At 44.2% G+C, this 27,866-nt stretch overlaps 1 protein-coding gene across 1 annotated transcript; it reads left to right on the forward strand.

The window, feature by feature from the left end:
* The first annotated feature begins 362 nt into the window (after positions 1-362).
* LOC121447519 (ILK associated serine/threonine phosphatase) lies at positions 363-26,804 on the forward strand. The gene is made up of 12 exons (XM_041650804.1): positions 363-544; positions 8,933-8,998; positions 9,461-9,517; positions 11,744-11,863; positions 12,929-13,055; positions 15,715-15,821; positions 16,394-16,487; positions 17,788-17,875; positions 18,781-18,902; positions 24,314-24,433; positions 26,286-26,367; positions 26,558-26,804. The coding sequence occupies exons 1-12, from the start codon at positions 490-492 to the stop codon at positions 26,696-26,698; spliced, it is 1,179 nt and encodes a 392-aa protein (XP_041506738.1). The 5' UTR covers positions 363-489; the 3' UTR covers positions 26,699-26,804.
* The last annotated feature ends 1,062 nt before the right edge of the window (positions 26,805-27,866 follow it).

Genomic DNA, 27,866 nt, shown 5'->3' on the forward strand with positions numbered 1-27,866 from the left:
TCTTCTCTGGTCTCTATCCCAGTGGAATAGCGGAGACTCATCCTGCTCCCGGTCGGTCAGAGGCTGCTTTGCCTGCTCAATCACACTGGGAACAGCGGACAGGTGCGGACCTGCCTCCCTTCGTCCTGCATCTTCCAGGGTTCACTCCTGACGCCCCGGCCGCAGCACACGAGACGGCGCGAGTGCAAGGATGACTGCCATTGTCATGTGGGACCAAAAGCGGGTCTGAACGTCAGGCTGGGCTTCACTCCGCAGCTCCTCCCGGGAAACACCATATCAACTGTCAAGAGGATCAGACGCCCAGGCCAGAAGCGCTTTTGCGCTTGCGCAGCCCAACCACGCCCCCCGCGCGTAGCACTCTGGGGCGGCGGCTGCGCGGCGCGCGATTGGCAGGGTCTACCGCGGTGACTGACGGCGCTGCCGTCGCCGCCGCCGCCGCCGCCCAGGGTAGCGCGGAGCCTTTGCTCCACCGCTCCGCCGCCCGCCGCCATGGACCTGTTCGGGGATCTGCCGGAGCCCGAGCGCGCGCCGCGCCCGCCTGCCGGTAAGCGGCGTGGGGAAGAGGGCGGCACCGGGGTGCGCGGCCTCCGCCATCTTCGCGCCACTGCCGCCTCAGCCTCGGCCTGTGCCTCCCGGGGCCTCAGCGACCGCGCGGTTGTCGGGTCCCGGCCTCGCGTGGGCCACGCACGAAGCCCCGCACCGAAAGATCGGGGCACCCTGAGTTGAATTTGACCACAGCAAGACCCAGCCGGGTGCTCTGGTCCCGGGCCTAACTGCGTGCTGTAAACCCCGAGAACTTAGAGAACAAGTTTAGACTCCCGTTCCCTCGGTGCGGGACTTGCACGGTCAGTGCAGGGCGGTGTGGTCGGCCAGCCCGGGAGGCGTGTGCAGCCCACGTTTTGGGAACGCCTTTGGCGGGGAATAGGAAGGTAGGGAGGACCCAACCTTTGCCTCCGGAGCGTTCAGAAACCCTGAGCGCCTAGTGGAACGGTACGTGAGGTCTGATCAGAGAGACTGGGGAAGGAGGCGGCTTTTAGGGAGGGCTGCCTGAGATGGAGAGCCTGATGGTTTGCAGAGACTCCAGACAAGCAAACAGTGTGTTCACAAGGGAGGGAGGGCTCACATCGCCAGCTTGCCGGAGCGTGGCCGGCTAGCGTGGGGGAGTGCTGGGGCTTGGGGTCACGAGAAGGCATTGTTCTGTCCTCTTCAGGGCCTGTGTTTTGGCTTCTCACCTGCGCACCCCCAAAGCTTTATTGAGATGCTTTGTAGTGTCCTCTTTTTGCCGTTGCTCCGGGCTAATGGTACCGTTACTTGCTCCCACCAACCATTCTGATGGTAACAGGCGCTTCTAAGTAACTAGGTCTTGAGTCTGTGAATTTGAATGTGACTTTTTGAAGCTAACCACCGTGAGAGTTGTGAATAAAGCTGGCTTTATACGGGTAGTCTTACATCTGTCATTGGAGTAGATATAACCTGTAACTGAATGCGCTTCGGGCAGAATTTAGATTACCAGGTGTGCCTGGACATCTCTCATCATGGTAGTTCCTGTTGCTTTTTATACGAAATTAATTTGGGTCTTTTCCTAGGTCAAGGCTCTCTTGACATAAAACCTTACAACTCCTTATAAAAGCTTGGGATTTAGTAGATGGAGTGCAGAGGGCCCTTCCTGCCTCCCTCTGCCCCTTTGCCCTCCCAAGCTCAGCTTTCAGCCCAGGCTGACCTACTTGCGTAGAGGTGGTGGGGTATTTAAGATCCTTTGTCCCTAGGAGTGCCTTTGGGAAGTGCTTCTTGTTTACCAGGAGGATGCTCACACTGTAACCGTGTATTCTGAACTTTTAAAAACAAGACAGGCTTTCAGAATTTGTGGCCTCAAAGGAAGCTGGGGGCTAAATACTAAAGAGATTGGCAGAATTGAGATTCAAAGTTACTGTGGCAAGCTGCTAAAACAGACTAGATGAACCTAGCCCTGGGTAAAGCATCTGTAACCCCAGCACTCTGTAGAGGCCCAGACAGGAGGATCTTGAGTTTCAGGCCAGTCTGGACCTCATAATGAGACTTTGTTTAAAAAAAAACAGCAACAGTGCCCACAAAATAGCTACCAAACACTTTAACAAGGGAAGGTTTTGTTTTAATGTGTACAAGTGTTTTGCCTGCGTGTATATTTTCACCACCTATGTGTCTAGTACCTGCAGAGGCCCAGAAGGGAGTAGGAGCCCCTGGAATAGTTAACAGACAGTTGTGAATTGCCGTGTAAATGTTGGGAATTGAACCCAGGTCCTCTGAAAGAGCAGCCAGTGCTCATGACTGCTGAGCCATCATGTCTAGCTCCAAAATGATTTAAATTTTAATATGATTTAGATTGTTTAAAAATTAATTTGCATACCATGCTGTTTATCAGTCTAGCTGGTGGTGGTGGGACCTGGGAAAATGGAGCCAATAAAAGAGGCAGACGAAAGTCTCAACTTTGTTCAGCGCATCAGTCAGTTTATACTCTGAGGGTTAAGAAGAATCACATGAGTAAAGTGTACAGTCACAAGGACAAACTGCACATGGCAAAAATGTGTTTTCCATAGAGGCATAGAAACATTTGAGTAGTAGCAGCAGGCAGTAATCTGAAGTAAAATCACTCCTGTCCACTACACCTGGAAGGAGTATGGAAACACATTCCAAGAACAATTCTGTGCCTTAAAGAAACTGAGGTCACAAGACTCGACTTGTTTTCTTAGAGTGCTTTCTCACAGCACTCAGAATTCTCACAGGGCTCCATTCTGAGACCATGTTCCGACATCATACTTTGCTCCAGTAAATCATGTGAGTTGCTAAGGTCAGAAGGGTGAGACTGACCACACATGATCCATCCATGCATAATGGATCAGTGTAATAGTTTTCCAAAATAGTACTGGGATCAAAAAAAAAATCCACCCGTTTTCACGAATTGTGTGGAAGTGGAGCATGACTGTGTCTTCAAATCTGACTTTGTACTGCCCTTTTGCCTTCAGGAACTGTTGGCTTGTGTGTGTGTGAGCCTCCTATAGCTATTGTATGGATAAAGTACCAGTACATGGCCCAGGTTGGAGCACATAGTCAGGGTGTTGTAGAAGTTGGCTAGTAACATCCATGAGATGTGCTCTGTAACAGCAATTTAAAACCAGTTGAAATGATTTTGTAAAAAAAGTACCAAGTGTATGGTGGAAGATGATGCCACCACTCAGCACATGGGCATGTTATGTTGAATTTTTGGTTTGTTTTTTAGTATCACATCTTATATTCACACCCACAAGACTTACATTTTTATGACCTGTAAAACATGTAGAAAGTATGTTATATGTTTTCAGTTGTTGCACTAAATTAACAGATTTTGCCGCAGGACTTAAAAAGATTTTGGTAGTTGAATATATCAATTAAAAAAAATTTCCCTAAAAGATGTTGCTTATTTATAACAGTAGTGGAACTTTTCTCTTAGGTCCATAAAATGCTTTCATGAATTGTTTAGTTATGTAGAGTGGTAAACTTGTTTGGTTGTTACACCAGTACATTCAAAACTGCTGGTCAGAATGGAGCTAGAGCACTTGCCTAGTATGTGCAAGCCCCTGGGTTCAGTCAGAATTGCTACCAAAAAGCAAAACCTGATTGTCAGCCTGGGGCTATTGCTCAGTGGTAGAGCACATATTTAGCATGAAAAGTCTTGAGTTCAATTCGCAGCTCTTCAAATAAAACTAATGTAAATTGTTCAGGACTATTTGTTTGACAAGCTAACAAATTGTGTGTTTTAGGGACTGGTGTAAAGACACATGTTTGTAATCTCAGCAGTGGCGAGGTAGAAAAGGCAGATCTCTGGAGTTCAATTGCTATCAACCTAGTCACATGGATAAGCTCTAAGTTCAATAAGAGACCTGTCAAAAAAAAAAAAAAGTAAGATAATGCTGGGTGGTGGTGCATGTCTTTAATTACAGCACTTGGGAGACAGAGGCAGGTAGCTCTCTATGGGTTTGGGACTAGCCTGGTCTACAGAGTGAGTTCCAAGATCGCTAGGGTAGCACAGAGAAACATCATCATCATCAGATAGCATAGAAGGTCATCGCCTTCTAAGCCTTCACACACACTAGTACACATACCTGCATACACACATGCATACACACCCACAGACAGGTATAGTACTTACCTCCATGGGTATTTATTTTAAAAGTATTGGAAATACAAACATAAAGGTTGAAATATCAGAAGTCGTATTACTTCTAAAACTTAGTTCATAAGCAAGAAAAAATGCCAGTCATAAAAAGTTAAACTGAGAAACTAATAATATTTATTATAATGGATTAATATGTTAATATCTAATGATTGAAAAATTCACAAAGACAACCCCTTAGTGCAACTTTTAATCCCAGCACTTGGAAGGCAGAAGTAATGAACCTCTTTGAGTTCAAGACCAGTCTGGTCTAGGTCTACAAGTTCCAGGACAGTCTGGGCACATAGTGAGACGCTGTCTCAAAAAAGAAAAAAACAAGAAAGAAAAGAAAAGAAGAAAAAGTCTCATCATAATATATAATATCCAGTAGACATAGTGCCATGCCTGGATATAGAGATAATGGGGAGGAGGGAATGAGTGACATTAGCTATGACTGGAAAAGTTCACAGTTCATTCTTTATTAGTGTTATGGATCAAGGTTGCATCGTGTCTGGTGGAAGCTGACAACTATATCACATACTTTGGATTTCTATTTATTCAAAATAGTGCAAGGTTTTGGCTAATGAAAAGTTCCATAGTATAGTGTTTATGACCTGTATCTCTTCCTGACATTTTGTGTAAGCCCAAGTGTGGTGTTTATAACTTACAGTACATTTTAAAGGATTCGAATACAAACATCTGTTTGACCATATCACTAATATGAAAGATGGCCAAAGAGATCCTCATGAGCCTGGGGTTATGCTGTAGGAGAACTGTAAGGGTATGAATTGGTCTTTGTAAAGTCCAAGGCAGGTGCCCAGCAAGAGCCTACACTGGGAAATTAGCCAGCTAGGTTTGAATCTTCATTATTGGCCTTGGTATCTCAGCTTCCTCTTCATCGAGTAGTATCAATACCTTATAGTAGAATTATTATAGTAATCAATTGATTTAAAATATTTAGAAACCTCAGTATAGTGCTTTATAAGCACCGAGTATTTTGTTTTATATCTAATTCTTATTTGTGGGCAATGAAACGTGAGGTAATCTCACCATGTTTAATTGGTGTACTTCTGATGGTATTCTAGAGTGAGAAAGAACAACATACTGTTCTTTGACAGTGCTGTTTGAACACTCTCAGTGTTATGGCTGAAGAGGAGGACTAGGCTAGCATGAAGCAGTAAATCTGCTGGGAGGAGTGTCTGTAAGGACTGAAAATACACGTTACCTGTATAAAGACAGCTTTCTCTATTGGACAGTGGTAGTGGAAAGACCATGTTTAGATGAGAAGGGCTGGTTGTCAGGTTGGCCTCTTTGCTGTAATATACATGCCTCTCAAGAGGCGGCCAAGCTTGGCCTGGTGGCTTGGCCTGCTGGTGTCCTGGCCCGCTGAACAGGGTGTGGTTGTTCTAGATTATCTCATTTTTAAAAGATTTGTGTGTATGGGCATTTTGCCTGTATGTGTGTATACCACATGTATCTGGTGTCCCCAGATGTCAGAGGACAGTGTTGGATTCCCTGGGACTGGAGAGTTATGAATTGTTTTGAGTCACCTTGTGGGTGCTAGGAATTGAACCCGGGTCCTCTGCAAGAGCAAGTGCTCTAACTGCCAAGCCATCACACCAGCCCCCTAACCCAATACAGTTTTGAGTGTCAGGGGAATGGGCATTTTGATTGTTGGGCCTTTGGAAGTGAGCTGATAGACTATTAGGGGTTTGAAGAGGAATTCTTACATAGAGAAGAACTCTTTAATGCTCTGCTTCTTAGGATAGAGTGGCTCTTTGTGTCTGTAATCCATACTTGTCAATTCGATGTACCACAAATTATAACAGGTTTTTTTAAAGCTGTACTGAACATGTGCAGGCTGGTTTCTAGTTATACTTGCTTAAATGATACAATCTAGGAGCCATTTTTGCAGTATTTATTGTGTTTTGGGTACAGATATTCTAGAGACATTGTGAAGTATACCGGGCATTGTTGGTGTGTTTGGGTGAGGTGACCTGTATGTATGAAGCAGTCCTTCACTAGTACCAAGGGGGCAGCTCTGCTTTCTGCTTCCATACACTTTGTGTCTCTTGAGAAAAATGAAATCATTTGTGATTCCTCAGTTTGTTGGAATCCTGACAGAGCATATCTTCTCATTTGTAATATGGGAATAAAGCAAAAGAGATTTTGTTAGCTTTAAGGGGGTTGTATATATTAAGGTACTTCTGACCTAAATATCCCCAAGACATTCCTTTCCTTGGAATTGATAAATTCTAATTTTTGTTTTAAAAGAGGAGAATTGGGCTAGGGAGATGGCTTGGTGGATGAAGTGTTTTCCATGCAAGTATAAAGATGAGTTCAGATCCCCACTGCCTATGTAATTGCAGGGTGGGTGTGATGGTCTAACTGTAATCCCAACATTGGGGAGGCAGAGATGGATTTCTGAAGCAAAGTGTCTACCTAGATTAGCTAAATGAGCAAGCTCTAGGTTCAAAAGACCCCGTAGAGAGAGATCAAAGAAGACAGCTAGCATCTACCTCTGGCCTCCATGTACACATATGGCACTTGAGCACACACACTTAAACACATGTAGTCATAGGGTAAAAAGGAGAATTGATACTCATCTGTCTTAGTTAGGGTTTCTGTTGTTGTGAAGAGATAGCATGACCATGGCAATGGCAACTCTTACAAAGAAAAAAAACCATTTAATTGGGGTGGCTTATATTTTCAGAGTTAGGGTTAATTGGGATCCAACATGGTGACTTGCAGGCAAAAATGGTGCTATAGAAGTAGCCAAGTGTTCTATATCTTAACTTGCAAGCAACAGGGAGTGGTCTGTCTCACTGGGCATGGCTTGAGCATATATGAAACTCAAAACCCACCTCCACAAAGGTACACTTCCTCCAATAAGACTGTTCCTACTCAACAAGGCCACACCTTCCTAAAGTGCCACTCCCTGTGGGGGACCATTTTCTTTCAAACTACCATACCATCTCATCTTTATATGGAGACCAAATCATGATATTGATGAACCTCTTGAATATAAATTTATTTAAGTGAACTGACTTAAATGAGGACATTTTTGCATATGGTCTAAGAAACAAGCAATAGAACAAAGGTTTGAGTGTTAGGTCTGTATATGATGGGAATTGAACCTCTGGAAGGGCACTGTAGGAGGTAAGCATGCTGTATAGTGGTCATCTATACCCAACCATACATTCTAAAAACCCATGTAGATACTAAAAATGTAAAACTCTATGTTCTCGTTCTTTTTGCATAGTTTTGTGATAAAGCTGAGTTTTAAAATGAAACACAGGAAAAGATTGACAGTAACTAATAATAAAATATTCATAATATATCATTAGAAGTATGTGCTTTGGGGGCTTGAGAAACTGGCTCTTGCAGAGGATACAGTTTTCTATTCTCAGCACCTACATGATGGCATGTAACCATCTGCAACTCTAGTTCCAGAGGACTCAATGCCCTCTTTTGACTTCTGGGTACTAGGCATGCACATGGTACACAGATATACATTCAGGCAAAACAGCTGTACACATAAAATCAAATAGATGTAAAAAAACTTTTTAAAGAATTCTATGCTTTGGGGACATTATTAAGTAAAATAAAAGTTGCTTGAACATAAATGGTGTAATTCTATGGCTGTCAATCTGATAACTAAGATGGCCACTAATCACTAATGGCTTTTTAGTGGTTAAGTGACAGGCAGCATGGAGAGCAAGGATTCCTGGATGAAGGGATACACAGTGGGTGAGGCTGAGGGCAGCACAAGGGTTCATAATGCTAACTTAGAGTAATGTGCAGTTGAAAACAAGCTGTTTTGGGAGTTTCCCACAGAGTGTAGTCAGGGTCTGCTCACCCCACTCCATCAGCATGTTCTCCCCAGATTTTTGTCTTAGTTCATATGTTTAGTAGTTTAAGAATTTTGGAATACTTTTAGAAGCTGGGGAGTAAGGAATAGTGGTCACATTTTATGTGAAAATGGTAATGGGACATAGATATTTAGAATTTAAATCTTCAGATTCATAGATTGATCAAACAAACAAAAAAACCCAAACCAGAAACATTCCTTGACTTTTTTGGAGGCCTGTCCATCTTCAGCTGTCTGAAACTTCTGTTTTCTCCACTGATTCACTTTGCTGGTGACACCAAGTTATAGTAGGTTCTCCTATTGCAGAAGTCATCAAAATAGCATTCAGTAATTGGGGGCTCCCTCTGCTTCTCAGCTCCACATTGAGGTACAAAAATTGTCTTCTCTTTTAAGAGAAGATTTTAGGAACAAGGGTACATTATGTGTAGTTTAGTGGTAGAACACACTCTTAGCATGCATTCCATGGGTGCTGGGGTGGGAGGAAAAAGGGAAGAAGAGCTAGGAGTGGTGGCACTCATACACCTTTAACCCCAGTACTCAGGATGCAGAGGCAGGAGCTCTGTAAATTTAAGGTTAGCTTGGTCTACATTGAGAGTTTCAGGTCAGGGCTATATGTTAAGACTCTTTCTCTCCCTCCTACTCCCCCCACAAAAAGAAAAAAATTAATTTGACACTTACTAGGGTGCCATTTCATTGTTTTTATGTTGACTGTGATTGTTGGAAACCGGCCCTTCCATAGTAAATAGCTATCCAAAGGAGATTTTTAAAAAAGTCTGTTTAACCGAAAGGAGAAAGTCTGGCTCATAGTAATCAAACTCAAAGCAGGGAGGGCACAGAGTTCCTGTAGAAGTCTGTCCTGGATAACCGTCTGCTCTCTAACACGTCTTCTCTTTTAGGGGTAGAAGCACAGGAAGGATCCATGCTCTCGGAGGACCTGCCCCCAGCCGGCAGTACTGATTCAGGTACAGTCTTCAGGCTTTCCCAGGTGTGTGTCAACATCTACTCATCCTGGGATTGTAGTTGTTTCAATCTTTCTCCCTTTCCCCCATTTTTAACACACAGATGTTTTAGGTGTTGGCTGTCTTTAAGTTTTGAACCCATGGCCTCAGGTAAGGCAGAAAGACCTGCAGTAGCTAACCCTGAGAAGTGCTGCACAGACATGATGAGCAGTTTTCTCTGTTCAGTTCAGTATTTTACTAGTTGAGTAAAATTCAGCTCTTTAAGACAGAATTTCTATTTCCTTTGAAATTATAGGACTTTAAAATAGGTTCCTGATATTATTCCCTGCAGAATGAGTTGCACTGGATTGACACAAGTATTGAGTTTGTCTCAATAACCTGTTGCATAGGTGTCCTGGTGGGATGGATTCTGAAACTGAAGCCTGGTTGTTCATTTTGGACTCACTCTGGGTTCTTCTGTTTCAGGATCTGGGGGACCTTTACTATTCGATGACCTCCCACCTGCTGGCAGTGGTGATCCAGGTAGGCAAACAGATTCCAAGGTATGGATGGAGATAATCCTTCCTTTGTGGCTGTGTAAACTGTATCCACAGGTTTCAGCAGGAATTTGAATGACATTGAAATATAGAATAGGTAAGGTCTTTTAAAAGTGAACAGGCACCCTCAGGTAGAGACAAAGATTAGAGACCTCAGCACTGCATTGCTATATTGTTTCTTGTTTTTAACTTTGGCTTCACCTGCTAGGTTGACTTTTAGAAATTGAGATCCAGGCATTGAGATACCTGCCTGGAATCTCAGCATTCAGAAGGCTAAAGCAGAAGAAACTTGAGTTCCAGACTAGCCTGGGCTGCATAGTGAGCCTGTAGATGATGATGGTGGTGATGAAAAAGGTCAGAAATTCACTCTGAACTTTGATATTAACCTTTAAATTTTTAAAATATATTTATTTATTTATTATGTTCTGTTTGTGTGTATGCCTTCAGGCCAGAAGAGGGCACCAGACCCCATTACAGATGGTTGTGAGCCACGATGTGGTTGCCAGGAATTGAACTCAGGACCTTTGGAAGAGCAGGCAATGAATGCTCTTAACCACTGAGCCATCTCTCCAGCCCACCCCCCCCCCTTTAAAAATTTTTTAAATCTATCTTTTGTTCTCCACAGACAGATAGATGACAGTGTTCTGTTCTTTTTGTGTCCTGTTAGGGAGGAAGGAAGAATGATGGGTATACTGTTAGGTTATAGACAAAGACTGGTTATTCGTCTAGTTGACAGCCTCTTGCTTGGAGTTGTTGTGGTATAGATTGGGGAGAGACTGTGGGTGATCCTGTTTTGTGGATAAAAGTTCCATTTGTTGCCGAGTAGAAAGAACACTTGTTACTTTTTCAAATAAGTTTTTGTTTCACAGGTTTATCCCTGTAAAATCAGTAGGCTTACTTAGAAAAAGCATTTAATTGTCTTATATAAAAATGCCAAAGTTCTCAGGGCTGTAGACTCATACCAAAAAGTTATAGCATGTTTGTATTAGTCAGCCTTGAAAACTTCCTAACAAACTCAGTGCTGTTAATTATATAAGGGTTAATATGCAAAACAAGTGTTTTAGAGATTTAATTTAAAGATGATTTAAGAATACTAATGTCTTAGTTATTCATGGGACAGAAAACAGTACCAACTAGAAGAGTTGCACAGCACTGTTTTGCATATATAATCTGTGCCCAATTTTTGGATTGCTTGGAAGACTGCTCAAGTGGGCAGAAAGCATTTGTGGGAGTTGACCATGTGCTAGACTGTAAGGTAAGTCCTAGTGAAGAGTTTTCCTGTACAGACATGTCCTGTGGTGCAGTGGACTTCACCTGGAGGTCAGTAACAGCAGCGTAAAGTAGAAAGGGTGCAGAAAGGAAAACTGGGGCTCAGAAAGGGAGCAGCATGATGCTGATGGAGAGACATTGGGAAACTCTTGTAAATTGCCATGACATTTTCTCATTAAGGTGCTCTTTTATGCAGGGTGTCATGTATTTTGTAATACCATTGTGGAAATATGCTCTTTTTGAAAGTCGTTGAATCTTAGCACAGAGCTTTTTCATTTTTGGTGAAAAGTAGGTTGAATGAATGGCCATAGAGAACACTTAACAGACATTTGACATAACAGACACCACAATAGATGGTTTGTTTCTTGTCCTTATTGACATTCACGTAGTTCCTGAAGATGGTATACTCTCACCATGTTGTGGATGAAGAAACTGTGGCTAGAAGATTGGGAACTGAAGCTAGACCTTATGTATTCCAAACACATGAGCACTGCAGGGGCAGTTAGGTATGGCCTGAGTAGAGAGGTAGGGACAGCTCTAGGAACACTCTGCCTTTTAATCTCATTTTGAGCCTCCTAGGAACCTGTTACTTGTTTGGGAACATATGAGTTTGCATACAGCTTTTGGAAATTTCCCTATCAGTCTCTAAGGGTCTGTGGATGTAACACATCATGAATCTGCTACAGGCTATAAGTTTAAGTTTGTATACAAAGTTCTGCTGCAGAGAAGTCTCTGGGACAGAGATTCTCAGGTTCTTCATTCTGCATGGATGTGCCCTGTCTTCTACCTCCCCAACCAGAAGCCCTAGGCCTAGGCACTGTATGTGCTGGTCCTTGTCTAAATGCCTTGGTGTGTCTAGGGCTTGACTGGATGAAGCCTGGTCTGCTGGTGACTCTTTCTGCAGTCTATAGCTGTCTCTGTCTGGCTTTTACTTCATTTCTAGGTTCTCTTGCCACATCGCTTTCCCAGGTGGTGAAGAATGAGGGGAAAGGAGCAAAGAGGAAAACTCCCGAGGAAGAGAAGAATGGCGGTGAAGAGCTTGTGGAAAAGAAAGTTTGTAAAGGTTTTCAGACAGTTTGAAAACAAATGTATTAGATTTCATACCTTAAACATCCCAGAGCAAAACAGTCCTGGCTTCCTAACTGTAGTACTTGTCTGAGTTTAAGAAGTGGGCTCAACCTCCTTTTGCAAATAATTTCTAAGACTGCCTTTGCTTTTCATGTACTTGCCTGACCTGACAGGAAACCAACCACTTTGCTCCTCAGAGTTGAGAAGGACCTATGCTTTTTCCCCTTATTTTTCCTCAGAAATGACTGACTTTTGACCATCCATTCTGACTACCAGTCTTTGTTTTAAAACTCTTGATTAGCTTTGTATGAGAGAAATGGCTGTGGACTTTCTCTTCTCGTGCTGACTGAGAAATGGCTATAGACTTTCTTTTCTCGTGCTGACTGAGAAATGGCTGTGGACTTTCTCTTTTTTCATTCTGTCATTCTCCACAAGTCACCCCAGTGAGAGTGTAGTAGTGTGGTGGCAGTGGCCAAGAGCATCTCTTCTAGAAGTGCTCCAGGAATCAACAGAGAACTTAAACTAGCCGGAGTCTGCATTTGACACCTTCCATACTACAGCAGACTCCCTGCCCCTTCACTTCCTCAGGTGGAATAAAGTGACTATTACACTGTTGGCATCCTAGAGCATGCAGATGTACGTTTTTCAGGGTCTCCAGCAGAGTATTTGGCAACTCCACTGATTTGAATTTCTTAGAAATGGGAGTTTTCTGTCCTCATTAAATTGTCACCAGATTAAATTTACACTTAGGGATCTTTCCCTGGTCCTCAGTCCCACCTCTGCATGAGGCAGCACTTGTTTGACTCTCACCGCCTTAGGTGGAGCTCTTCTATGCTTGCTACTGACTTCACATGTCTGCCACAGCTCCTTGCTTTCTGGCAGAACTTTGGTTGTGGCTTCTGACTTATAACTAGGGAGATTCCCTGAGGTCTATTGCTTATTTGTACCACCATGATGTTGCTGAGCAAGGCCACCATAGTACCTCTTATTTGCTCTGGGACTAGGGCTTCTAAAGGGTAAGGCACAGTTTTGTATTGGCTTTTTGTTTTTCTTTCCTCAGCCTCTTCAGTGATCTTTGGTCTGAAAGGCTATGTGGCAGAGCGGAAGGGTGAGAGGGAGGAGATGCAGGATGCCCATGTCATCCTGAATGACATCACTGAGGAGTGTAAGCCTCCATCATCCCTTATGTGAGTATTTGTATTCCCACAAACCTGGTTGACATTTGTTTCTCCTCTGTTCTACTAAGCTTTGAACTGGGTAAAGGTGGTTCTCCAAGAAAGACTGATGCAATGAATGGCTTGCTTTTTGCATTAGAGGATCTTAGATGGAAGAACTTATTTTGAGGTATTTGTTAACATCTTAGGATATTTTTGTTGTCACAATGGAATAGGCAGTTGCTATTGGTATTTGGTGGGTAGAGACCATTGCTAAGCTTGGGACTGCCCCTCAACAAAGATTTTTGTGCAGCCTGAACTTTCAGCAGAACTGTACCTGAGTGGTAAGTGGGGCTTACTCCCCGCTGTGGACTCCATGGTGTTGTACTCTTATAGTGACTGGTCAGCCCTGGCAGAACTCTCTTACTCTGTGTCCTAGATGGATTGGAAATTGCTGAGTAAGGTCTGCAGGAAATGTGGGTGTGCTGCTACATGCTTGTCATCCTATCTTGAAATCCCAGTACTCAGTGGATGTCAAGTTCCTAGCAAGCCTAGAACTACAAACTGAGGGTCTGCCTCAAAACAAGAAAACAAACCCAGCAGAGTCTGATGGCGTTGGGAGAGGCCTGTACAGATAGATAATAAGGGCCCAGAAAGACCAAAAAGACCAGAATGGCCTGGAAGAGAGAAAGCGGTGGTTTTGCAACTGCACACAGGGAACTGAAGCCTCTGATCAGTTCTCAGACCCGGAAAAAACAAGCAGACAGTTGCACATTGCATGACTTCTGCTATATTTATAGTATCATGGCTTGAATAATTAGATAATTTATCTGTAATTTCTATAATTGAGAATTACATAGTGTACATACTGTGTATTTCCCTGACTCTAGTTGATCATTAATATACAGTATGCTAACAGCTGTTGTCCAGCTCATCACTATGGTGATCATGACAGAGATAACATAGTTTCAGCACCAGGAAAGCACCTTGGGGAATGATGATGGCAGATAGGTACATAGTGATTTCAAAGCCGGGATAGGGCTTTGGGGAAGTCTCCCCAGATAATACCCAGCTGTACAAAAACAGGTTGCAAGTTTGTAAGGCAGATAAGGCTTGTTTTCTCATTTAGCATGTCTTACATTACAAAACAATTCAAAGAAAAGGTGATCTTTTTTTTTAAATTTTTTATTGCACTATATATTTTTCTCTGCTCCCCTTCCTTCCTCTGCTCACCTCTCTCTGCTCTCTCCCGTGAACCGCATGCTCCCAGTTTACTCAGCAGATCTTGTGTTTTTCTCCTTTCTATTTAGATTCATGTATGTCTCTCTTAGGGTCCTCTTTGTAAGAAAGGTGATCTTAACACTAAAATCATTTCTCATAGGCAGTTTTCTTTCTATTGTTTTTTTAAATTAATTTTTATTATTGTGTATGTTTATGACATGGACAGAGGCTTTATACATGGTTCCTGTGTGGAGGTCAGTGGGCAATTTTGTTGGGTTGGTTTTCTCTATCCATTGGTTCCAGGAATTGAACTCAGGTTGTCAGGCTTTTGAGGTAAACTCTTTACCCAGTAAGCCAACTAGTTGGCCCCTGAACTAAGTTTTTATATTTTGGAGACATGGTCATACTATGTAACCTTGGCTAACTCAATATGTAGATCAGGCTGGACTTGAACTCACAGAGATCTGCCTGTCTCTGCCTTCCTAGTGCTGTGATTAAAGGCATGTGCTACCACACCTGACTCCTAAGTAGCTTTTTTTTTTTTAATGGCTTTTACTATATATGGGTTTTCTGACAAAAATTGAATAGGAAATAGGAATAAGACTATCACCATAAGCTTTGAAGTTAGATATTATTCAACATTTAAGTAACAATCCTGGAACTTCTCTCTTTGCTATTACAGACATTTTTGACCAGAGTTTTGGATGAGTAATTTTGTTTTCTTGTTAAACAAAGTCTTATTTAAATGGGATAAAAGTTCTGAATTCTAATTTCACTCTCCGAAAAATCATTTTTTAAACTTTTATTTATAAAAATATGTATGTATATATGCACCCCGTACATGCCCAGTGCCCACAGAGGGCTTTGGGTCCCCTGTAATTAGAGTTATGGGTGGTTTGTAAACTACCATCTGGTGCTGGGAACTGAACCTGGGCCTTGTGCAAGAGCAACAAGTGCCCTTAACTGCTGAGCCATCTCTCTAGCTTAGCTTACTTTTAGAAACAAATGGCATTTTGTTTTGTGTTTTGAGACAGAGTCTCACTCTGTAGGCCAGACTGGTCTTGGAACTCACAGTGTAGCCTAGGCCAGCTTCAAACTCTTAGCAGTTCTGCTCCAGCCTTCGTGTTTTGGGATTACAGGTGTGTACTGCTATACCAGACTCAAATTTGAGTTTCTAACAATTAAAATGCATGAAAGTTACTTAAATATTTCTCTCTTAAATGTTACTACCTTTTCTCCCATTGCATGTCATTGTCACTGGTATCTCAACAGTGTGACTTGCTCTGTCTGGATGTTCATTGTTTGATGTGGTGATGCCTACGTGTAATTCCAACACTCTGAGGCAATTGTAGTTGGATGTAGAATGGGCTAAATATGGAGCTCCTGTCTCAGAATTAAACAAAACAAGCTTCAGTGAAGAGGTGTGATCATTGCTTTAAGAATGTAATTGATTTTTAATTCATTCTTCCAGTACTCGGGTTTCATACTTTGCTGTTTTTGATGGACATGGAGGAATTCGGGCCTCAAAATTTGCTGCACAGAATTTGCACCAGAACTTAATCAGGAAATTTCCTAAAGGTGAGACTGAGAACTGAGTGAACATTTGATTTTTCTCTGCTGTTGCATAGCAGAGTCTGTCAAGTAGCTTGTTGTGCTTTGGCAATGCACTGATGGGCCTGGAGTATAGCACAGTGGGTTGTTTACTTGCTTATCATGCATAAAGTCCTAGACTCTCTCCTCAGGACCACATATACTGGGTGTGATGGTTCATGAGGCAGGAAATCTCAAATTAAAGGTCATTCTCAGCTACACAGTGAGACCAGCCTGGGCTACATGAAAATGTATCTTAACAACAACAAAAAGTCATTGGCTTTTAAGGAGTGAACTTAGGGGTCAGAAGTAAGGGGCTATGGGGATAGAGCATTGTATCTTGGCTTCTTGTCAAGTATCTGGGATGCGGTTAGTGTCTTGTCTGCTTCTACACTGGGAAAACCAGTACAACTAAATTCACACGACGCTCCTACAGGTGGGGAAACAGTGTTGATAAGGACATGCTTAGGAATAAGAGTCTATGTAAATGACTAACAGAACCACAGTAGGCAGCAGTCTTCCCTCTTGAGAGGTTACTCTGTTTGATCCTTCTCCACCAGGAGATGTGATCAGCGTGGAGAAAACTGTGAAGAGATGCCTACTAGATACGTTTAAGCACACCGATGAAGAGTTCCTGAAGCAGGCTTCAAGCCAGTGAGTATAAGTCCATGCAGAATGTTAAGTGTGTGGTATTTTCCTGAACACTGTCCAGGGCTTGTGATGCTATTTAGCACAGTGCTTCCTGTCTCAAAAGTACCTAGTATCATGTATGCTCTTAAAACCATTAGCTAAGAGAATGTGGAGTCAGTGAGATGGCTCAGTGAGTCAAGATGCTTGCCATTAATTTCATGACCTGAGTTCAGTCCCTGGAACCCACATGATAAAAGGAGATACTCTCCCAAAAGTTGGCCTTGCCCTTCACACACATGCGCACACACATATGCATGCGTGTGCACACCATTCACATACATACAATAATAGTTTTTTTTTTATCTAATAAAAAAAAACCAGGAAAAGAAAAAGTGCTTTTTAAACAATGTATGTTGGGTTGCAAAGATGGCTCAGTGGTTAGAAGAACTGGCTGTTCTTTCAGAGGGCTCAGGTTCAGTTTCCAGCACCCACACGTCACAGCCATGTGGCTATACACAGATTACTAGAAATGGGTTAAATTAATATGTAAGAGTTAGTTAATAAGAAGCTAGAGCTAATGGGCCAAGCAGTGATTTAATTAATACAGTTTCTGTGTGTTTTGTTCCTGAGCAGCCAGGAACAAAACAAGCGACCTCCTTACTACAAATATGGTGACTCAAAACTATGTAACTCCAGTACCAAGGGATTCACTGCCTCCTCTGGTCTCTAGGAGCCCCAGGTGTGCACTTGTACACGTGCAGGCAAGACACTCATACATAGAAAGTAAAAACCTTTTTTATAAAAAAAGATGTGTTTCTGCATAATAATAATGAAAGATTAGACTGAGGCTATGTTAGAAAGAATTATTTGGCATTTGTTTTCATTCTTGAGAGAGGATTTTACTGTGTGTCCCTGACTAGCCTGGATCTCAGAGCACTGCCTGCCTCTGCCTCCTGCTTCCGGAGTACTGGAACTGAAGGTGCACTCCAAGCCCACTCTGGACTTCAGACACAGCATAGGGCAACCCAATTAGTTCAGCCCTTTGACTCAAGAGTCAAGGAAAAAAAAACAGCTTCCCTTCAAGGGCACACCTGCAGCAAGATTCCACATCCCCTTTGAGGTCCACATCACTTGCTAATAGTGTTGCCATGGAATTCCCAACCTTTGACACAGAGGGGCAGGGAACTCTACCCATAAACAAACCATGAAGTAGTTTAGAGGATACAGTCTGTTTTAGTCTGACAGACTTGCTGCTTGGCTCTGGAAGTTAGTTTCTGGACATTTGCCATTAGTAAGTGACTATGTTTCTGATATGTTTCCCCAGGAAGCCTGCCTGGAAGGACGGATCCACTGCCACGTGTGTCTTGGCTGTGGACAACATCCTATATATTGCCAACCTTGGAGATAGTCGGGTATGTGGCTCTGTATCACCTGCTTAGGTGACAGCATGTCTTAAGGAGAGAACCTCAGCAAGTGTTGTGACTGGTTGGGCTTTCTAATGGGGTTGCTGTAAGGAGTGATCCAGTGTGCACCTGGAAGGAATCAACAGCTGAGCCAAAGGCCAGTCTGTTCCCCCATAAGACCCTGGGCTATCTGTTTTAACAGCCAGATCCTCTCCACACCCCCCACCCCCATCCCGTGTATGCATACTGTTAAGTGACGCTATGGTTTAGAGTGAAAAATCAGTATACGAGTAGCTTAGACCTCATTTTTCTGATCTTAGTTGGTATTAAATGAAGGATTAACACTGTCTTTCAAAACATTGTGACTACAGAGTAACTTGAACACGTGAGTGGGAAGTAAAAAGTCAAGCCCATTGCAGAGCCCAGGGAGAAAGCCCAGGGTAGTGTAGGAAATGGCCTTGTGCAATGGCATGCTGCTTTTCCATCGAGCTCTGGGGCCCTTCAGTTGTCGTGCTCACACTTAAGTAGCCTCTACAACCCCCTCTCCTCTAATGCTTGGGGTGCAGCTGTGATCTTCAGGTGACAGCCTGTCCTCGTGGAGCTTATGTTTTGAGAGTCTCAGTAGAGTAGTTTTAGTATCTCAGTGTTTAGAATAATGACTCCACCAGAACGGGCAAGAAAGTGTGCCCTCAAACCCAGACCCAGTCTGAGCCCAGGTTCTCCCGGGATTTATGCCAGAATTGACACCAGAACTGGGGATTTCTCACCCACAATGTGTTTCAACAACTTCCCTATCTAGTGTCTCTCTGATGCTGGATTCTGATTGAGTGTGAAGTCATTGTTAAGTCTCTCCCTTCGACTAGTTCCTAAGACTGCTCACTGGATTTTATGGCTTGTGATCTCTACCTTCCCAGGCAATCTTATGTCGATATAATGAGGAAAGTCAAAAACATGCAGCCTTAAGCCTCAGCAAAGAGCACAACCCAACTCAGTATGAAGAACGCATGAGGATACAGAAGGCCGGAGGGAATGTCAGGTATCCAGGGGAATTATGGGAGTCCTAGGAACTTGAGGACTGATAATGCATCGTACACAGAAGTCAACATTTTGAGGCAGTGTATATGGACGACCTGTAGGAGTTCATTTGTATCTTAGGAGAGGCACAGAATGAGCAAGAAATAATGTCTCCCTAACTGATCAGAACTGTCTCAGGTCAGTAATGACCACTTACTAATTTCATTGTGTCTGAGAAGCTGCTTAAATACTGTCCTTGTTTGTTTGATTGCTCTTGGTTTTTGATATAGGGTCTCATGTAGCCCAGGCTGGCCTTGAACTCATTCTGTAGCCAAAGCTTGACTTTAAACTCCTGATCTTCCTGATCTCCAATTCTTCACTGCTGGAATTCCTGGCCTGCCTTACTGTGCCTAGCTTAAATACTGCCCTTTGTTGCACTGAATAAATTATTTCCACCAGGGAGAAAAATCCCAAGTTAGAAAAACAGATTCAGAGCTAAGTGTGGTAGTACCTGTAGTCTCAGGGAGGCTGGGACAGTAATAGTTAAGTTCAAGACCAACCTAGGCAATGTGGTGGGCGCTGCTTCAAAAATTTGTTAATAAAGTGATGTCTTTGGGCTGTGCTGTTGCTGACTTGGGATTCTCTGACACAGAGGACTATGTCTGGCCTGGTCTGTCCTCTTCAGTTCATCCACCACTGTCATCAAAGGCCATGTAACTGCTCTGTTTGATCACTTGTGTCCCCGGAGCCTAAATGAGTACTTCAGTCTTGCCTGCAGGGATATTCTACCACAAGGACAACAACTTCTGAATATGACCATAAATGTTTTCTGGTTCTTTCTGCAATTTGTATTTTATTTATTTATTTCTTATTCTGTTGGAGATAAATGTTCAGAGACTGGTTTTAGGTAAACTTCTGGGATGTTTTGAAATTGAAAGTCCTGTGGCTGAGAGCCTGTCTGTGTTGGGTTAACTTCACAGTCTCCACTTCCTTCAGAGCTTTGTTGAGGGGCCTCAGTGGATGGGGCTTGAACAAGCTGTTCCTTTGAGAAAACTGGGATGAGAGGCCAGAGGCTGGCAGAGCCTTTGTCCCTGAGCAGTGGTCTGCTCTCCTGCCCAAAGATAGGACTGGTTCTCTTCTTCTTCCCGAGTTTTATTAAAATTTTCAAACATACAGAAAAATTACTTAAAAATAGTAAAGCAAATTTTATGATTTCCCGCTGGTTAGCAACTGCTGTGTTGCTTTTTGTGAGTGTAGGGCTGGAGTAGACATTTGCTGTTGATGTGTGGACACCTGACATCTGTGCATGCCATAACTGGGAATTTCATACTTGTGTGCTACGTATTTTGTTTTATGCACCCTCCATCTCCTTTTTTTTCTTTAAATATTTATTTATTTATTATGTATACAATATTCTGTCTGTATGCCTGAAGGCCAGTTGAGGGCGCCAGACGTCTTTACAAATGGTTGTGAGCCACCATGTGGTTGCTGGGAATTGAACTCAGGACCTTTGGAAGAGCAGGCAATGCTCTTAACCACTGAGCCATCTCTCCAGCCCTCCATCTCCTTTTAAACCCTCTTTAATATGTCCTTTCCAAATTGCATGTTCTCCCACCCTTTTATTTTCAAACTTGAATTTCATATTAGGCTTTGAACTATATTAGTCTAGTCTAACAGGTATTGAAGCCACCCACATTCTGAATTAACAGTTTCTTCACTGTATCTTTCCAGCTATTTCCCACAAACTCGAAGTTAGAGTTAAAGCCTTCTTTTGATTCAGGTTGTTGGAGCTGGAGAGGTGGCTTAAAGTTAAGAGTGCTTTCTGCTCTTAGTGAGGACTTGGTTCAGTTCGTAGCTCTCATACACTCAAAAACACCATAACTTCAGTTCCAGGGGCTACAACACCCTCTTTTGGCCTCCATAGATATGTACATGCACACAAACACACACAAGTACATACACCTTAATTTTAAAAAAAATTCATGTTTAGATTCAGTTTTTTTTTTTTGGAAAAGATGTTTATTTTGGCCTGGCATGTACCTTCATAGCCACCCTGTTACCATGAACGCCCAGGGTTTGATTGACAGTGCTGAAAATAAAGCTATGGAGCTGCCCTGTCCTGCAGGAGACTGCTGTCCTGAGTCTCAGTACTCAGCTCTGTGCTCATGGCACTGCATTGTACCCCCCTGTGTAATCAGCAGAGGGGCTGCGGAGGCGTGTCCATTGTGGTTCCTCTCAGCAGCCATCCTCCCTCTGTATCCGCAGGTACTCTGTCAGCAGCTGTCTTCCCTCTGTATCTGCAGGTGCTCTATCCGCAGCCATCCTCCCTCTATCCGCAGGTGCTCTTTCAGCAGCTGCCATCCCTCTATCCACAGGTGCTCTTTCAGCAGCTGTCCTCCCTCTATCCACAGGTGCTCTTTCAGCAGCTGTCCTCCCTCTATCCGCAGGTGCTCTTTCAGCAGCTGCCATCCCTCTATCCGCAGGTGCTCTTTCAGCAGCTGTCCTCCCTCTATCCGCAGGTGCTCTTTCAGCAGCTGTCCTCCCTCTGTATTTCAGGTGCTCTGTGAGGAAAGGCTCTCATGAGTACAGTGGCAGGATTTCTTCTGAAAAGTAGGGGAAATGTCTTAAGTGTTTGTTCAGAGTCTGGTCCTGGCCTGGGGTGGGGTAAGGGTTCTGTCTTTTTTCTGCTCCCCACTGTGTGTCTTATCTGTGAGTTGTTGTGTGAATTGTGCTTTATGGGTGTGCTAGGCTGTTGCAGGCACAGCTGCTGGAAGCTACTTTGGGTGTCTTCACTATCCTGCCCATACTTGCCGCCAGCTTTAAGAACCAGATCCTGTGCTGAGTGCTCATCTCATTGGGGCATTAATTCGTTCTGAGTTGGTTCAGGGGCAAAGTTAAAATATACTATACACGTAAAATTACATGCTAGATAGCTATTTATTAACCCAAATTTCTCATTACAGCACTTTTTCTTCTTTGATTTAATATTTGTAGTTATTTCATTTCCTATTGAAAACCTGGTTTGTAATAAAAGTGTATGTTTTTGTCTAAATAGCTTCAAGATCATAGTACAAAGTTAGCGCTGTTTAAGAATTTACATGTTCCTTGGTGTTTTGTTGCACTTGAAAGGTAATTCACTGTAGATGTGCTGTCACAGTGCTGGGTGCAGCAGTGTCCGACTGTGCTCCGGGGATCCTATCAGTGCTGTGCACAGGTGAAGGGACTGTTGAGTGTGCTTTTGTTACTACTTTGCTTATTTTGTTACTACCTTACCTTACGTTCAGTTTTCAGTTCAAGGCTTTTTTCCTCTATAAGTTGCATCAAAGATTGTGATCTTTCTGCATTGTTGGTGGGGATGGAGAATGATGCAGCCACTGTGGAGACTGCAGTTCCCCCAGGTCACATGGGCTCACACAGGACTCAGCAGCAAGTCCTGTACACCAGGGGTTCTCAATCTGTGGGTCACTGCCCCACAATTTAGGAAGGGTGAGAACCACTGTTACTCCATGTTCTCAGCCACAAGAGGGCAGCAGTATGGTATCCATTGACAAGACTGGAGAACGAACCTGTATTTATAAAGAACTGAGTATTACTAAGCTTTCAGGAGGCGTGAAGGCCTCATAGAGGCCACATGGATGAATCTTAAGGACAGTGTATGGAGTGACTAAGCCAATCACAAAGAACAGACACTATGATTCTCCCTGTTGAGGACCCAGAGTCCTAGAGCTTGGGATTAGAATGAGCCTTCTTGGTGGGAAGAGGATGAGTTAGTGGTTCTCTTAACTGGGAACAGAGATTTATTTAGTTTGGGCAGAGAGAACAGTCTAGGGGTGGACAGTGGTGATGGAATGTCTATAATGCCACCAAACAGTTTAAAATAGTTAATGTGGTTGTGTATCTCTTACTCCCTTACCACATAGTTCAAAACAAATCGAATGAAGGACATTTAGAGAGGCATGTTTTCATCCCTGTTTACTAATTTTTTTTCTGGTGTTTCTTTAAAAAATAAACAACTTTGTACGTGATCATTACAATGAAGGCAGTGTGCTGCAGGGGTTCCTCTGAGAGCACAAAGAGAAGTTGTTTTACAGGGAAAGATCTAGCCAGACAGGGAGAGAGGCTTTCCAAGACACTGACATGGCAGTCCAACAGTGCAGTGCTCCTGGGCCTGGGCTGAGTGCTAGTCTCATGCCCTCAGAGACCAGAGTGTATGTATAGTCATGCTCATGTTCCCACTGGCTTTCGGCACCTGCTTTCCAGGATGGAGCTCCTACCTGCAGCCTAGCCGCACACAGCAGAATGGTAGGCTTTGCACATGCTAGAGAAGTCAGCAGTCTCCTACTCTTTTCAGTAGCCAGCTGAGCCCCAAATCCATGAAGAGCAGCAGTCTTAGCTTGGGAGGACTAGAGTAGGAAGGCTCTGCACACGGCTGTGGTCTGAGGGCTGCAGAGGAGGTGCTCTTAAGTGTGGAGCTGCTTTCTAAGCTGAGCACCCCTACTTTTCCTGTTGAGCATTGCTCCCAGGTACTCTGTTCCAATTCAGTCTAATAATATATGTTCTAGAATGCTCTGTTTTTCCCAGGTGCCAGCAGAAGTCTTTAGGGATTAAAAACATTTAGGGTGGTGGAAGTGAGTTGCTGTGGGTGACAGGCTGGACTAAATGCTATAGTCTCCAGGACTATAGTACCAGCCCAGTAAGGACTCCTGTCCCACTTGTCTGCCTGTACAGCGTCTCAATTATGACGTAGGAACCTCAGTGATACTGAGCTACCACACTGCTTTGGCATTTACTAAGTCTTTCAAATGGTGGCCTGAGGGCCTATGTGGTCACAGTGAGAGCCTGGGCTAGGTTGATTCTTGGGGACAATGGAATTCCACACTGGTTCTCTTGGTTCATGGTGTCTGCCTGAGGTGCCTTTTCCTGTTTACATGTCATCTCCTGTTTCTTCCCTGCCCCTCACCAAAAAGTCTGGGTGAAAATATGTGAGTGTGATTGTAACACTGCTGATGTGAAGAAAGCACTTAGGCATCTAGGGCCATAGCCTCAGCGGTCCTTTGAGCCTAGCCTAGTTCATTAGAGTGCAAACCACGCTCTTTCCTGGCCACCTTAACACAGGCTGCATGCTCAGTCATTTAAGGAGGGGCTTAGGACCCACCCCATCCTGTCAAGATAACTGAGCCTGGGAAATTGGGGAAGGGGTGTACTACTGAGATTGTACTGAGGTTCACTGTTGAGCCCACCAGCGATGAGGATGGATGGTGCCAGTTGTCACAAGTGTACAGCTATGTGAGTTTCCAGCCCCTAGGGGAACAGGACCTTGTCTTGAAAAAAAAAAAAGAACTATCAGGTCCAGCTACCATGATCTCCGAGTTTCTGCTTTGGGGGACCTTTGGCCTGTCAAATGAAAGTCTGACATTGTTCCCCTCATTTTAGAGATGGGCGTGTCTTGGGCGTGCTGGAGGTATCCCGTTCCATTGGAGATGGGCAGTACAAGCGCTGTGGGGTCACATCTGTGCCTGATATCAGACGCTGTCAGCTGACCCCCAATGACAGGTAAAAGCAAATGATCACCAAAAGCGTTGGTGTACATGCACAGGGCCTTGTTTCTCTTGCTGTCTTTGCTGGAGGAGTTTGGGGTGGGTAGGCAATGCACCTGACCTTGGGGTGCAAAGCCAGACCATGGTCTCTGGTTTCATAGGGTCCACGGTGGTCAGGGAACAAATGAGATGAATGCTTGGTTTATCGCAGGAGTGTGGAAGTTGTGCTAGGAGGCTTTAGCAGTAGGGGAGGGGCATCCAGACTCATATCAGCCCGCTCAAGTGACTAGCCAGGTTTGTGCTAGTAATGGTGGCTCCGGACTTGATGGATTGTGGGGGGAAGCGGGGGAATGGGAGTGGAAAGCATTTTGGGGACAGATTGAGCAGGATCTTGGGTTTTAGCTCATAAATGTAGAGTTACAGGGGCAGAGGCTGAGACAGACTTCCTGTTCAGGTGTTGCCTGTTGCAGGTAGATCAGGCATAGGCTTGTGAGGGCAGCTCAGGGAGCCTAGCAAGGATGTCTGAGGACCAGGCTACAGAGCAGGAAGCTCTCCTGACTCTTAGCAGGATGGTGAAGGCTGAGCCAAACTGAACAGGAAGGAGTGGAAGGAGCTCAGAAAACAGGACTGAGCTGAAGCAGGGTGGGTGGCAGAGAATAGTAGCCATATGGCAGCCTCCTGGCACAGCTCCCAGGCCTGCCAAGAAGTGCCCTGCTCTGACACCTGCCTGCCTGTACCATGTTGTTAGCCATCCTGGGGTTTTGGGGTATGTTTCTAGAGGCCGCTTACTGGATTTTCTTGATAGCTTTCTCTGCCCTGGGGCTCTACTTTGCTTTCATAACTCCTTGACTGTGTTATAAGTACATGTTGTATGATTGATTACTCTGAATATGACTGAAAATACTGGGAAGAGTAGCCTGCTTATCTTGTTTCCACTATGTCCCAACCTCGGGCTGTGTGCTCAGAAAACATGGCTGGGCACATGCCCTGACAGAAGAGGGAAACTGTGTACAGGATAGGAAGCAAAGGCAGCTAACTACCTTAAAGCCAGGCCAGGACAAGTGTGGCTGCCACAGTGAAACATGGATGCTCAGAGTCTTCCTCTGGTCATCATGGGGAGCGTGAGCTGTGTTCAGACTAGAAAGTGGGGTATTCACTTTTGAATCTTGGGCCCTCAGGAGTGAAGCACCACCCAAGGATGCCTCTCTTAGCTTGCCCTTAGCTCTCCATCCTTGGGCCTGTGGTGGCTGATCACAGGGTATGTTCACTACATAGCTGCTTGCTGTCGCATTTGTCCCTGAAGTGCCAGAATGCAGCATCTCATGTTAAGGTCTCTGATTCTGTTTATGGGTTGGGAAGAATATAGTCCCTTTGTAGTGAACAGCATCCCACCCACAGCTCAAAAAAGAACTTATTTCTTTTGCCTTAAATTTTTTTGGCTGCTCTGTTGTTGGATAGATACAAAGTTGCTGGTTTGGTTTGGTATTTTTTTTTTTTTGAGACAGAATCGCACTGTGTAGACCAAGCTAGCCTTGAAATCCTCCTGCCTCTGTCTTCTGAGTGCTGGGATTAAAGGCGTGTACTACCAATCTCAGTTGATTTTGGTCTTTTGAGACAAGGTCTTTTGTAGCCCACCTGATGTCAGACCTGCTCTGTAGCCAGAATGACCCCTTCTCTACCTCTAGACAACCAAGATCACATATGTGTGTGCCACTATTCTTTTATTTTTGTTTTTAGGGTACTGAGTACGGAACCAGGGCCTTCCTTATGTTAGGCAGCCAGCCACTCTTCCACTGAACTGTCCCTTAAACCACCTCCTGTTCAAGAGCTTGTGGCTGAAACCCCCTTGTTTCTTCCTAATATTGTAGGTTCATTTTGCTGGCCTGTGATGGGCTCTTCAAGGTCTTTACCCCAGAGGAAGCTGTGAACTTCATCTTGTCCTGCCTTGAGGTGAGACATCTTAGAGGGTGTACCACTTGTCTCCACTGCTCGCTACTTCCATAGCCCCTGTGTCAGGAGTAATCCTTGTAGCCTTTCAACATAAACCCTATTGGGGGCTTTTGTTAGGGACAGAGCAGGCCCTTCCCTGGTTGTAGTGTCTTGGGATATCCTGGTCACTCAGATTCCATCCCTTTGGTAGGATGAAAAGATCCAGACCCGAGAAGGGAAACCTGCTGTTGATGCCCGCTATGAAGCTGCATGCAACAGGCTGGCCAACAAGGCAGTGCAGCGGGGCTCAGCAGACAACGTGACGGTGATGGTGGTGAGGATAGGACACTGAGGGCCAGCACATGCACTCTTGACTTGCAGGTTCATTTTGTTTGTGCACGGTGTGTGTACTCCTGTGGGACTTCTATGGTTGTAAATAAAGGTTTCTTTTTTTCCTAGTCATTTGAGTTCCTTTAATTTGCTTTGAGTGACTGGTCCTGGGTTAACTGTTGGCTTTAGAATGTGCTCTGGGACTGTCCTTGTCAGAACCAGACAGGCCCATGATGACTGTCATGTAGGTCACATGCTCTCACCCTCATTAGAACTGCGTTGGGGAGTGGGACCTTGCAGTGGGATGATGGGTGGCAGTCAGGCTTTGTTTGGTTTTCTGTACAGAACACATGTTGAGCAGTTCCAGCAGGAACCCAGGTGCGGCTGGAAAGGAGACCGTAGGTAAAGGTACCTCATGGAGTGCCAGTCCCATCAGCCTCCTAAACAGCTACATTCAGCTCACTCTCATTCCCTTAAAGGACTGTTTTGGCTTTCACCCAGATGTCACCACCCACCACAGCATTAGACTCACTGTCAGTCTCAGGACTTATATTGGGGGCCTAGTAAGGTCCTGCTGCATAAAACAAGGTGCAAGGAACAAGACTTCTGGCCTCCGCATTCACATGCTCACACATGAATGTATGCCTGCACATACTACATACAAAAAGGAATTATTTTTAAAATAACCGAATGTGGGCCCAGTGCACTGGCTCAGCTGGTAAAGATGCTTCCTGCCAAGCTTGGGGACCTAAATTCAATCTCCACAAAGTGGAAGGAGAGACCCACTATCGTAGGCTATCTCATCTGACCTCCATTTCCACACCATGGTATGCATATTTCAACTTCCCAAATAAATGCAATTAAAAAAAAATGTAACTTAAAGAGCATCAGTGCTACCCCTTCTCCGGGGAATGAGACAGCAATCCTGCTCGGAGACTGGGACCAGGACAGCCTGGCATATGGAACAGAACGTCACCTCATCATAAAGCAGAACACTTTAATTCAGTAAATTCTGTAGTAATGCAGGAATCATTCAGTGCCTCAGAGGTTATGACCCTTGTCCCTAAGTGCCACTGTCTGCTGAAAGACACCTGTAGCCTTCCTCGTTAGTAAAAGCCTCCCCTGCCACCTTCAAGGGGAGCCCCAAGACTGGAGGCATCTCTCCCTCTCTTTCCAGATCTCACTCCTCA

Source organism: Microtus oregoni, unplaced genomic scaffold (assembly GCF_018167655.1).
Source record: "Microtus oregoni isolate MIOR12 unplaced genomic scaffold, Mior012 000004F_ref0000308, whole genome shotgun sequence".
Taxonomy (NCBI): Eukaryota; Metazoa; Chordata; class Mammalia; order Rodentia; family Cricetidae; genus Microtus; species Microtus oregoni.